The sequence below is a fragment of the Peromyscus leucopus genome, chromosome 3 (genome assembly GCF_004664715.2).
Source record: "Peromyscus leucopus breed LL Stock chromosome 3, UCI_PerLeu_2.1, whole genome shotgun sequence".
Lineage (NCBI taxonomy): Eukaryota > Metazoa > Chordata > Mammalia > Rodentia > Cricetidae > Peromyscus > Peromyscus leucopus.
In genome coordinates, this window is record NC_051065.1 from 122,398,552 (window position 1) to 122,412,666 (window position 14,115).

Sequence of the window (14,115 nt, forward strand, 5' to 3'; positions counted from 1 at the left end):
GTTCTCTCTAACTCACTTATAAAGTCACAAATTGTCTGTAATATCCCTGTGAGGAAAAGAGAAAATATGTACTTTTATAGTTGTCATGTGTGGCCAGAGGCTGTATCACCATTTCCCCATGGATGATCCTATACCCATGCACACATGAGTAGCACTAATTCAACTCAGTGAGTAAAATCAATTCATCCACCCATCAATAAATCAATAAACAAATAAATAACTATTAAGGAGAACATAAAGTTTGTAGGAAGATAGGATAGGGGTCCTGGGAGGAACTGGAGAGGAGAAGTTAGGGGCAAATATTATCATGATACATTGTATACATATATGAAATTTTCAAAGGCTAAATAAAAATTAAAATTACAAAAGAGAAATAACACAGTTGATGATACACAATACTTAAGCTGTGTGTGCCAAGTGAGCCCCAGATGAGGAAGCCTGAGGTTTGCAGGACAGAGGGATTCTAGAGGACATGCACTACAGAGCAAAACACTTGTTAGGGGATAAAAGGAAGGAGAGGAGTCCTGAAAACAAGATGGTATAAACAAAGATGTGGAGGCAGGAACTGGCTTATTATTATAACGAAAGACGAAGAAAACCTATCTGACAAGAGCTGAAGATTCACTGGCTGGGGAGAAAATTGGGTGAGAGCAGATGGCAGATGAGTTTAAACATTAGCCCAAAGATATGAAATAATGGTGATGGTCTCTTAATGAGTGTCACATTGACAGCGGGTAAAGCACATTTATAGACCTCATCCGGTATCTCATAGACACATGACTTTCTACAATCATATTTGTTTTCTATGTTAATGAATACCTATTAACAAAAATATGCCTACTATGACTTGCCTTCTAGGGTATCTTCACATTTCCTACTGATTTCTTTATTATATTTTATGTGTATGGGTGTTTTGCCTCATATATGTCTGTGTACGGTGTGGGTAACTGGTGTCTGCAGAGGTCAGAAAAGAGCATCAAAAACCCCGTGAACTGCAGTTAAGGATGACTGTTTGCCACCATGTGGGTGCTAAGAACCAAACCCAGGTCTTCTGCAAGAATAACAAGTACTCTTAACCTCTGAGCCATCTTTCTATCCTTATACCATGGTGGGTTTTGAATGTTTCTTTGTCAATGTTATCTGCAAAAGTGTTGGCTCAGGGGCATCTCCTCTGCCCTTACCAGAAAAAAATCAATTGGGCCTTATATAAAAATGATAAGGCCATAAAAAAGTGTGTAGTAAGACAAATAAAATAGAAAACCACAAGAGGCATGAAGCTCCTTAGTTTAAAAAGCAGTGTACAGAGCTAGAAAGATGGCTCAACAGTTAAGAGCATGCACTGCTCATACAGAGCACTTGAATTCAGTTCCCAGAATCCACATCTGGAGGCTCACAAACACATACAGTTCTAGTTCCAGAGGGATCCAATTCAGCTGGCCTCTGTGGACACCTGTACTCACGTGAATATTCAACCCCCCTGGCACACAGACACAAAGTTGGAAATTAATTTAAAAAAATCTTTCAAAAAGCAATGTGCAGCTAAGGCTTCACATATGAAAATTTTATAGTGCCAAGTGTGCAACTTGGTCTCAGTTCAAGAAGAAAACATGGGTTTTCAACCTCTGCACCCCAAAGTTCTTCTTGCAGCTCCAAGACCTCACAGCAGTACAGTGTTTCTCAACATGGGAGTGGTCAGTCATCAAGTCATAGGTTATATGAAACATGACAAGAAATGTTTAGCATTTAAAACAAAGCAAGCCTGCTCAGGTTGAATTCACTATCTTCTAAGAACCCCTAGTCCTTGTAGAACTCACTTTGAAACCCTGTGAGAGAATGATGGTCACTGTAGTGTGGGTACCAGATAGGAGTCCATCACAGGTGAACGAAGGTTGAAGTTGTATGATATCTTGAAGCACAATGCAAGTGTCCTTTCAGTAATATATGTAAATTGAACGCCTGGGACTTATAAAGAATAGTTTATAATTATAAACTATATATCAAACATTAAAAGATGATTAATTCTAGAGCAAACACTGGGGCATTATATTTAAGGTTGAAACAATCTTGAAAATTTTAATAATAGTGATAAGAATTCTAAGAAGGATTTATATATAGGTGGCAAAGTGAAACTGAGTAATTACCTTCAGACTCATAAAGCTCACTATGATTAAGAGCAATAATATAGCCAGGCCTCTGCATTTCTTGTAAATGACTCATCTTCTCTAAGATTGTTGAACCCATTAGAAATAATTGCAAATATCTATAGGTCAACTTGGCAAGAACTACATAAAGTAATTTGCCTATGAAGCCCTTTCTTAAATATGTAAAACTCCAAGGTCTACAGTTAAGTCTTCCTCTTGTTTTGTGAGAAATTTCTGGTTTGGGGAATGAAGAGAGCCAGATATGTCTGAGAATTGCTTGACCCCTTGAGTTCAAATTATATTTGCTTGAAATAGAAATTATTATTGGATAAGAGGTTTGTATGATTCCAGTGGCTGGAATATACAAACTTTGATCTGGGTCATTTATGGCAGTTATTGAACAAAAGATTGAAATGACTAGATTGTTCATCTGTCAAAAGATGAACAGTATGACAGGGTCAAATCCCAGCACAGCTATTTAATCTTATATTTGAACCTGTGGCTTGAGACAAGATTTAGGAATGATTCTTCCGTTTCAAGCATGAAAGAATGCAAAAGATCAAAACAGTGATTTCTTCTTTGATATGAATTTATTTAATTTTGTTTGATGCATGAGCTCAAAAAAGAATATTTAGGAATTGTTGTAAAGTAACAATTCTTACATGTGGACTTCTGTGAGCTGATATGTGGACCATGGAGTTTAACATTATCATTGAATTTTGGTAATACATGATAAATACCATCCACTCTAATGCATTATACAAATGATATTTTCTAAAATGCGCCAAACCTAAATGTTCATCATCCAAAGATTTTTAACTTGATAGCCCCAAAGCATACAGACACCTATGAACCATCTCTACCAAGTAGAAGACTTTGTACAGAAAGAAAGAATCATCCAATAATAATAGATGTGATTCATCAAACATAAATAAGTGTGAGTGAAGACAGTGGTCACGTGTGGTTTTGACCTGTAGATCGGCAATTGGCACATTAAAATACAAACTATCTCATTCTTTGCCCTCATACAATAGGTTAGTGTGTGTGTGTGTGTGTGTGTGTGTGTGTGTGTGTGTGTGTGTGTGTGAATGTAAATCAGAGGTGAGCCTCAAGCATCATTCCTTAAGATGCCACCCACCTTGAAATTTAAGACAAGACTTCATCAGTTCAGTTCAGCTGGCAAGCTGGTTGTCCAGTGAACCCCAGAGGTATGCCTATCCCTGCATCTAATTCAGTTAGGCTACCTATCCAGGGAACCCCAGAAATATTCCTGTCTCTGCCTCCATATATTGGGATTGCAGTCATGTGTCACCAGGCCCAGTCTGTATATGTGGGCCCTAAACGTTGAAGTCGGGTCTTCATGCATGCATAGGAAGCACTTTACCAGCTAAGCTGTCTCCCTTCTGCCAGCAGCCCCACTCTTCACCTCCCTGGGTTCCTATGAACTTACTCGCTTCAAGAGGAGTGTATGTAGATTATGTCAGTTTGGCTCTTGTGAACAGATTTCACTCTGAAAGCAAAGAAAGTCCTGATGACTGTTGTCAGACATTGAATTAGTTCAGTATTAGGCAAATTAGTTGTGAGTGTCACCTCTGCCAGGACAAATTGTCCATTCTTGTTGAGCTCCTTGACCACACAGAAAGAGAAAGAGTAAGCCCTCAGAAGTATCTAATTAGTTTGAAATCTGCAAGGTCATTTCAAACTCTGTTCAAAGCCTCCCTTTCCTACCCCAGGTCCTTTGTGAGATGGAAAGGTTTGGCTTCCAGCTTTCTGTAGTTTTTGAAAGAATGAGCCCAAGTGTTGCAAGGAGTAGGTGACATTGAAATCCGTCTCTGTATGTGTTTGTGAAGTTTCCTGTTTTCACTTCAACTTGACATTGCTTCCTTGTTACATTTGTCCTTTCTTGTTTTGCTTTTGCTTCCCAAACTCTTTTTCAGAAGTTGCTCTTGTTAATATTCCACAGATTTCTGTGCCTTTCTTGTTTGCTTTGTTCCCCCGGACTCTGCAGGGGGTGAATACGCTGCAGGTTGAATGTGTATCTGGCTGGCTAGGCCATTAGTCCTAACAGAGTTGCATGCTGCCTTCTCCCAGTAGAGCTCTGGGAAGATATTACCTCTTGAGCTTCCCTTCCCATTAGCAGCGGGATGATAGAGGACAGTAGCCAACTTGCAGCTCTTTCAAAGATGCAGGTTATAACCCTTCATTCAAGCTAATGCTTGTTGATGTTGTAACGTTTTTTTGAAGTTGACCCTTTTGGCCTCCCCTCTTAAGCAGCCATGCATCATCTCCATCAGGAGAGGGTTTGCAAAATTGTGTTTTGCTCTTTGAAAAACATGGAATTGCTTGTAGATGGAAAAGAAGAAAACAGCATTTAGTCAAGGACCTAGAGACCTCTGCTGGTTAAGTGACTCGTTGAGTGTTTTTCTCTTTTTGTGTATTATCTAGAAGGTAAGATGTACAGCTTAGCATTCTCATTACCAATTTTCCTTTGAATTTAATTATCCAGGACTTGAAGAATCATTGAATAAATTTATAGAGGTCAAATTGGCTTAAAGACATGTTAGGAATATTGAGTAATGTCTTCTGATTAATAATGGTATCAACTCTGGTTATTAAGTTAACATCAGTAGTTATTGCCCTGTAGAAATGCCCTGTGAACAGGTAACTTCCTCTGTAGTTATTTTCTATAGGAGTTCTAGCAAAAGGTCTTCTGCCAAAAAAACATAACTGTGAAGATAAAAGCATGAACTGTATGGTAGGCAAGACTTGATATTTATGAATATTTTTATGAAATATTAACCACATATCTATTGATATCCTAGAAAAACAAAATATGCCTTCAACAGAAGCATGAAAAACATGGCAGAATGTGGGTGGTTAGGGTAGTATTCAGTATTATGAAATGTGAGAATTGAATGCTGCTTTGAATATCCATGTGAGATTGCGGGCAGAATTTGATTTTCTAAAAGACTTGGTACATCCAAAACTCACTCAAAAATGTTGGCTTTAAGGATCATACAACTAACATTCTTCCAATATGAGATCAACAAATTATAAATGACAATCATTAAAAAGATCAACAATATGGATCAGCAACACAATGTTCATAAAGGGTATACATTCTCCTTAATTGTTTTCTTACCCTTATTGCTTGTATGTCATGTGGGAAAGGAATTTGATTAAAAATGCATTTTAATCTTCAATTGCTTAGAATGAAAAAAAAAATTGACTATACAGCGAACATATGCCTCTTCTTTATTTTTGATTTGCTATAGCTCAACCTTACTGGGTTCAAAAGATAAATGATATCCACGTGGCCATGGAAGAGAGTGTCTTCTGGGAATGTAAAGCAAATGGGAGGCCCAAGCCTACCTACAGGTGGCTAAAAAATGGTGACCCACTGTTAACACGGGTAAGTAAATTGATAGTAATTGTGGTAATTGTATCTTAATGTAATACAGTGTTTAGTGTGGCCTCATTGCTATGGAAACAGAAAAATGTTGAGTTGTTTCCAAAATAATAAGCAACTATATTCCATTAGTAGTAGAAAAGTGAAAGTGAATAAGTTTATAAAAATAAATCATAAATAAATTTTGTTAAACTATGTAGCACAGATTAACACTTGTGACTCTGCTAAGATATATAGGAAGGGATATCCCAGCATCTACTTAAAGAGAAAGAGAATTGATATGACACTAAGATGACCAGCAAAATGCAATGTGACTCTCAAAAAGAAATTGGAGGAATAATTATGTCCAATTTAATTTTTTTCTTTATTGTGTTTTTCCTATGAAATATAAGATGTTATCAGGAATTTGGCATTTTCTTCAATACCCACATTGAGAGCCAGGTTTCATGCTCAGATTTCTTCCCTGAATAGTATACCTAGGAAAGAAAAAGTGTCTGCCCTAGGCAACTGATAGAGAAAGGGACATGGTCACCTTCAATTCCCTGGAAGGCTCCTCTGGTTCATCATCCCCTTGGTTACAAAAGTCAAACAAATTGCTAACACGCAGGTTCCCAGATACTTGGCATTTCTTTCTCTTTATGAAATGTGAAGGGACAAGGATGCCTTGATCAAAGTCTAATAAAGTATCCATTCAACTAGATAGCAGTCCTTAAGATGACAGAATTTTTACTCTAAGGCTTTGTGTTCACTGATGTGTGTGTGTGTGTGTGTGTGTGTGTGTGTGTGTGTGAGAGAGAGAGAGAGAGAGAGAGAGAGAGAGAGAGAGAGAGAGAAGGAGGGAGGGAGGGAGAGAGAGAGAGAGAGAGAGAGAGAGAGAGAGAGAGAGAGAGAGAGAGAGAGAGAGGAGATCCTTAGTGAAGTATAGATTGATGCTCAAGTTGCAGGACTTCAGTTTGACACATGAGAAGGTTTTTTTTTGTCATATATACTTACGATCTTTGCTTTCTTCATCTTGACTGCTAGCAGATCATAAGTGCAAATAATCACAATGACAGCAACAGCAACCAAGCATCAGAACAATGATTTATTTTTGAGATATGTTTTCACTTTGTATCTCTGGCTAGCCTGGAGCTTAGTATATAGACCATCCTATCCTTAAACTCAAGAGATCTGTCTACCTTTGCACCCTGGTGCTGGGATTAAAGGCATGTGCCACCACTATGCCTGGTAGAATATTAAATTAGTAGCACCTACTCTACTCTCTTTTGGTCAACTCCGCAGGCACTAAAAATTATGTACGGCCATCTAAGATTATAACTTATCAGCCCTTGAAGAGCAGTCTAGTGATAATTAAGAGGTCTAAATTCTAAATGATTTTAGATAAATTTGATTGTATTTTTTCCCGTTTCCCCAGTTAACAGCTCTCATCTTTCAAGGTCAACTTCACTTATTTACAGGGCATATTCATCTGAATGACTTCACTATTAAATCAGCACAAATGCAAGAGAATCCTACAATTTAAATTCCATTTACCAACTGATATGCTGCTGGTTCCATTTGCCATCTGACCTGGCACAGATTTATTTGACAGAGAAGCAGATCATGTTAATGTAAATTGCGTATATGATGAGTATTTTCCTCCCGTCCAGCCCTCTTGACATAGCATGTAGCAAAATTGTCTTAAACTCTCAGCTATAGAAGGTCACTATTTTCATACTACTCTTTTCTTTCACAGGATAGAATACAAATCGAACAAGGAACACTCAACATAACAATAGTGAATCTCTCAGATGCTGGCATGTACCAGTGTGTGGCAGAGAATAAACATGGAGTTATCTTTTCCAGCGCTGAGCTTAGTGTAATAGGTGAGTCCTTATAGTGGAAAGAAAAAAATGAAAAAAAAAATAACTCTTTAAGTCACTAAAGTAATAAGTAACTTTGCCAGCCACAAATGTTTAGTCCTAGGAATGTCTAAAGAGATCTTTAGGTTTGAAGATGTCCTAGAGACAAGTAATATAGCCTCCAAGCAATAGGAAGAGACCACTTTCTAAATGGGTCTCCTCTATGCTCACAGCAGCTTACTCAGCTCCCTTGGCATTCATTTTTTATTTCTCCACAGACCACATTTCTTAATTGAACTAAGTTTCTGAAATACATTTAGTGTGATCACTCTGATTTGGTACAACTTCAGCTTAAAGGGAGTAGAGCTGACTTGGACTGAAAAGGCTAATTTGGGCAGCTTGCAGAGTGACCATTGTTCTTCCATGTCTGAACTGTCCAGACTGTGCACTAATGGTCTGCTGATGTTCTGTGCCTTCCCTTTGGAACTGACCTCTCTGATCCACATCCTATGCTCTTCAACGTTTTGCCTTTAATTATTAATTACTTAATTCACCAATCCATTTTCTGAGACAATCTCTCAACTCTTTATTCACTTAATACCTTCATTAATTCTTATATTCATTCGATGCCTGTCAAATGCCAAGTGTGTTCTTCAGTGTTGTATTTGGTGCTGGGGGTGCAGTTTTCCCAAAGGCCAATGGAACACACTGCTCCTGCCTACAGAGCTTTCTTTCCCAACCCCCAAAATGGCTTCCTCATCTAGTCATTGCAAGCCCTGTGCCTGAATCAGTCCTCCCATTACTGATTTTTGTCCTGCCCTTTACCTTTGCCTCCTTAATAACACAGGTCAGGAGTATATTGTACTTTGATATGATCATCCTTTTTTTCTCATTGCATTTTAATCTCTCCATGATATCAAAGTTTATAATTGTATCCTTGGGCCTGAATGAAATAGTTAAGTAAATGGTAGGTGTTCAATAAATACTGAATGAGTAAGGATGGTAAGTGAATGAGGGACTTAAGATACCATTTTGGAAAACAGATTCATGTGCCAGTAAATCAATAGTTAAAGAATTGGTTAATCTAATCTATGAGTATTTTTGTTTAAGTTCAGAAAAGCTTATATCCCATAGAAAGATCTTAAATTTTGCTATTACTGGTAGAAAGGTAACATAATGGCATAAAAGCTCCAAAACAATTATAACTTATTTCACCAGCACCTCTTAATTGAGAGGGCCTAAACAATAGTTCTTGACTGGACCGTAACATAAGGAATATGAGGAAAACAGCACAGAACGAGAGCAATTTACATACCTTGATAGCTTTTCCAGTTTCTAAGTCCTGACTTTCCCTCTGAAGGCTGTCCTCCATGACTACCATGTAGATCTTCCATCTGGAAGTATATAATCTCAAGTTGACTATCTTCCAACCTGTGCAATGAAGGAAGGAAAAAAAGTCTCCACAGTTACTCTTCTTGCTGTCTTTAGATTAGACCAACATTGTGTCAAAGGCAAAAGTTTCTGAGAGTTCAGGGAGCCATGCAAATTATATGCAGCAGGCCTCAGAGAAGTCTGTGAATACTTCATTTTCACAGCATAGTTATATTCCCAAATCCCTACTTGTAATGCCATTATCTTGGGTGTTATGAATTCAAATCAAGATTCCTGAAATCACATACATGATCAGGTCAGGGCCTACAGAGTGAAAATGAAAACTCCTAAGAAATTATTAGCTGTCCTAATGGCAGCTGCATTTACCATGAGGACCATAATGGAGTCTCAGTAAAGACACAGGCCAAACTAACGTTGGAAACAGGAGTATTGGTAGGGGCTGAAGGAGGAGGGTTTGGCTGATCGGTAGGACCAGACAGCTGGGCTTTGCACAAGTTGGATTTGAAAAATAAGGACAGAAGGAAGACCAAGAATATGCCAGACCAGAGAAAAATGGCCTGAAATCACAAAGTACCCAAGATTATTTCCTGTGAATATAAAATCCTGAATGTCTTTCAAAAAAATTGATTCATGTGCCTAGAGCATATGAATAGAACTTAGCCAGAGATATAAAGTTGAAATATTATTAATGAACAATTTCAGAAACTCTTAAATGACAGATTTACAAGCCCCCATCCTTAAGAGCCCATTTTTCATTTCAAACCTATCATATTATGTGTTTTGAGTTAATTTAAGGGCATTTGTGTGTTGACTGGGTAGTTCCCTAAAGTCTCACTCAAGGGAGAAGACATTTGATCTTTAGAAATGCAACGTAGATTGATATTGCTTAACTGTAGCAAACTATAAGAGTCTTTTGTTCCACAAGACACTTTGTTTCTCACAGAATAATAATAGTCTGACTCTTTAGGCTTGCACATTCTATTTATTGTTGCCTGTATCAGAATTGTGAGGCTAAACTGAAAAAAAAGGGAATTGAAATTATAAAATTATATACTTTTCAATAGGGAAGAAAAAAATCTATGCTGGCTTCAGCTATTGATACAATATTAGGATCCCTCAGTGCTGTGGAGGAGATTCCCTTTAATGTTAGATAATAGCCCTAACATCATGAATAAGAGATGGCTAGGAAGTATATACTTAATAGGTTTTTCCCATGGTCAGACTTTATGTGTTCTGTGTGGATATTTAATGTATTTGTAACATGTCTATTTTTAATGGATTGAAACTGCTAAATAATTAATGAAAGTATTGGGTGCTTTGCTCACAGGGCACAGAGAGAATTTTACCTTGAGGTAGCATTACATAGAGATATCCTGGTTTGTAACTGATCAATTATAACTTATAGTTTTAAATTTTTCTCAATGAAACTATTACCCAAATATTTTAAATTTTTAATTACTGTTTCACTTATTTCTCATGTGGGATTATATGTGTCTCAGGTTATCAGGTGTGGAGGCAAGCATCTTCACCCCCTGAGCCATCCTACCCATTCTCCAAGTTTTTTTTTTTTCCTATAGTATCTTAGCATCATAAGTGAGATTCCTTTGGTGGTCATAATCCCTGGGCTTCTTTGAGGTGCTGCATATAAACCCGGGTGATAAACATAATTCTTTCCCTTTCTCTGACTCCTGAAAATATACTAGAATTGAAGTGAATACAATCCTGAAATGATTTGGAAACTTAAATGTTAAATAAATCATTTAAAACTAATGGTAACTGGATACATTCCTAATATAATGACTTCTACTCATGTTCACAAAGTAGAAGGATTGCTCAATCAATTTCTAAAAAGTGTGATACTCTGTTTTATTTGATATAGAATGTTTATGTGATGTAGATAATTGTAATATACAGGATATCTGAATTCTTAGAGCAGAGGCATAGATCATTTAGCTATAAGCATTAAAGGAGTGTTCTCGGGGGAAATCCAGTAGATGAGAAGAATAGGCAAGCAGAAGCAGTGAGCAGAGATAAGGGCATCACTAAGTGAACTCTAGCCCAAGTGTGATGCAGAGGAGAGATTTTTGAAACACAAATTACATCTCAGAGTTGTTTTTACCCTGAGGGTAGGATGCTGGTTTTATTCAAGTAAACATTTCAGTTATCCCCTGGACTGCCCCATTAGAGGTAAAGATGAGGTCCTAGATGGAGGTGCTAGGAGATAGGGTGAAGAATGAAACAGGTCTCTCAAAGTCAATTTCCCAGAGAAGAGAATAGTTTGGAGGTGCCAGATACCCAACATTCACTGTACTGGAGGCCAGAAAACAGATAGAGAACAAGTTGCTGTGCCAACCAAGATGCCTGGGTACTTTATCCAATTTTTCTGGTCTATAAAGGACAGTGCAATTAATGTACTAGAGAACCTTAGCTTTGTGCAGTGTATAAAGCTACCTGTGAGAAAGTAGTTTACCCAGTAGTCTTTGAATATAACATGGATTTCCCAGGATTTAAATGAAACTGTAGCTGCCTCTGTCTGAAGGAATTCTTTTTTATTTATATCTACACTACGCAACCACTATTACACTAATTCTAAAGGAAATACCATTGAGGGAATTCTCCTGTCCTGCTTGGGAGGGGACATCTGACCCCAGCAGGACACTCAAGCAACATCAAGTAACTGATGGTCCAATTGAAGTGAGGTGTAGGGTTGAGCAATTATCCAGTTAATTTGGCATTTATCCAGATGATTGGCTCCCAAATTAGAAAACCATTAAGGCTAAACTAAAAGTTATTTCAGAGGGACTTTCACAAGTGCATCTCGATCTTATTTCTCAACTGCCTCATTGAACCAGATTACAAAATAATCAAATGTAGGAGTGTGAGCAGCATCCAATGAGAGAGCAAATGTCTTTTTTATCCAAATGTAGCTGTCTAGACAGAAACTCTGTCATCCCAGAGAGGCAGATGCTTGGATCTCAGAATCAAAGTTTATACATTTTGAAAGTCACTGAGAAGAGGATGCTGTTAACCCTTCTGCCTGTGAAGACCAGGAAATCTCTTGTAAATACCTTTTCAAACTTGAAAGTGTGTACAACATAAGAAGGAGTCACTCTTGTTAACTCTTTTCAAATCAAAAACTTGTACACACCCTCAGTATCATTTTTTGTAATTATCAATTTTTCTGCAAATTATAATAATCTAGAGGATCTGTATGATGAAGTTGCACTGTGCTCATGCCAAGTAATTCAATTTCTGTGCCTAGAACTAGGCATTACTCCTCAAAACTGTCTGAGTGAGACTCCAATGAGGAGCAAAGTTGGCAACTAGTATTTTTACTAATCAGAACTAAATACCATAGGATTTTGCCTAAAGTCTTGGTTCTCAAACTTTACTGTGAACCAAAATCAACTCAATGACATTCCACCCAAAATATTGTTGCACCCTTCTCCCAGAATCTCTGGATAGTACTTCTGAGATGAGACCTGAAAACTCACAATTTTAGCAAGGAACCAGGTCATGCTGACATTTCTGGTCAACAGAACATTTGCTTTTTTTTTAAAAAAAAAAAAAAAAAAAAAAAAAAAAAAAAGTTAAGTATATTTTATGTGGGTAAATCTCTGGTTAGGATCGTATTCTATATCAGAAGTTGCCTGTATAAGAGAAATATAAGGCATCATAGATAGCTATCATAGTTAAATGATGTATGTCACCAGGACACTGGTTGAAAGAATGAGTTGAGAAGCTACCATGTGAAGACTGAGCAAAGGTATTACATGCTGTGGATCTCATACTTTAAAACTTAGCCAGGGAAGACATTACAGTCTCAGAGATGTGTATACTAATTCCTCACAGTCAAAGAAAAGGCATGAGTCAAAATGTGACTCAAGGTATTGAAATGTGGCTATCATGTTATCTTTCTAACAGAACCCCTGAATCCCCTATAAAATTGCTGTGAAAGCCTTATTTGCATTGACATCCATAATGTTTTACAAAAAGATATTCCCAACAAGTTGATCTTAAAGTGAGTAACTTTTTCTTTAAAAAGGAAAAATGCAAGTCTTTTATTACATCACTGAAATCTTCACCAGCCAGTAACTGTTTTTCCTCTGTGCTCCATGTTGCCTTGTCTACTTTGGCTTCCAAAAGTCCAGGACTAATTTAACTCTATCATATAATACCAGTGAGATTGTTTTCCTTCCTTTCTTCTGTTTGACTCCAGTAATATTTTAAAGTATTCATTGATGTATATATTTTACTATTATCTCCCTCAAATCTCTCTGGTGGGAAAATGTAACAAAATGAAATAATTATTTTCCTCTCTACCTCCTTCTGGTAACAGGTCAATTACACTTTGGTAGCCTGGCTTAGGTTATATTAGAATTGACATTTATGAAGCTTTCCTAGTAGTGGATAAAGGCAGCAAAATAACAGAGTAGAAGGACCCTCTGCCCTGACTGGATACATAAACTTAACAATTCAGAGAGCAATTGCCATTGCGTGATTGTTAGAAACAGTTGCTACTGAGAAAACTGGGATTTCCTTTTGTGTGTTCTTAGTCTCATTAATAAAGGAATCTCAAAGGACACAGAAGGAAGCTTGAGGACCATTTTGTTGGTGTTTGAAAGATAAACCAGAATGCAAGTAAGCAGTTAATCTCTGCAGTTAAATAATACTTCTGTACACTGTGAAGATTTGTTGCTGTGATTGGTTTAATGAAGAACCTGATTGGTCAATAACTGAACAGGATGAAGTTGGGCAGGAAAGCCAAATTGAGAATTCTGGGAAGGAAAGGGCAGAGTAAGAAGTGGTGACCAGCTGCAGAGGAAGCAGGAGATGAATGTGCCATGCTAATAAAGGTACCCCCACATGACAGAGCAAAATAAGGAATGTGTTAACTTAAAATGAAAGAGCTAGTTAGTAATTAGCCTGAGCATTTATAATTCATATTCAGCCTCTGAATCGGTTATTTGGCACCAGGCAGTTGGGATAGGAAATGTCTGTTTATATATGGCGTTTTTTTTAAAAATGAATTACAAATGCTCAGGAAAGCTGGGGAACAATTCCTTTCTACACTATGAAAATGTATTATTCTCAGTGGTTAATAAAAGGCACACAGGCCCGTAGCTGGGCAGGAAGTTAAGTGGGAAAGCCAAACTGAGAATGATGGGAAGAAGGAGGGTCAAGTTAGAAGAGATGCCAGCCAGCCACCAAGCAAGCAGGATGTGTACAAAGTGAGGTAACAAGCCATGAGCCATGTGGCAAAGCATAAATAGAAATATGGATTAATTTAAGTGTGAGAGTTGGCTAGTAACACGCCTGAGCTATTGGCCAA

At 37.5% G+C, this 14,115-nt stretch overlaps 1 protein-coding gene across 8 annotated transcripts in view; it reads left to right on the top strand.

Moving 5' to 3' along the window:
• Cntn4 (contactin 4) overlaps nt 1-14,115 on the top strand; it is a 1,006,259-nt gene that overhangs the window by 818,112 nt on the left and 174,032 nt on the right. For all 8 annotated transcript variants that reach the window (XM_028886659.2, XM_028886661.2, XM_037204356.1 and 5 more), the window contains 2 exons: nt 5,417-5,553; nt 7,286-7,415. In XM_028886659.2, coding sequence (XP_028742492.2) covers nt 5,417-5,553; nt 7,286-7,415 — 267 coding nt within the window. The remainder of the gene's footprint in view (nt 1-5,416; nt 5,554-7,285; nt 7,416-14,115) is intronic.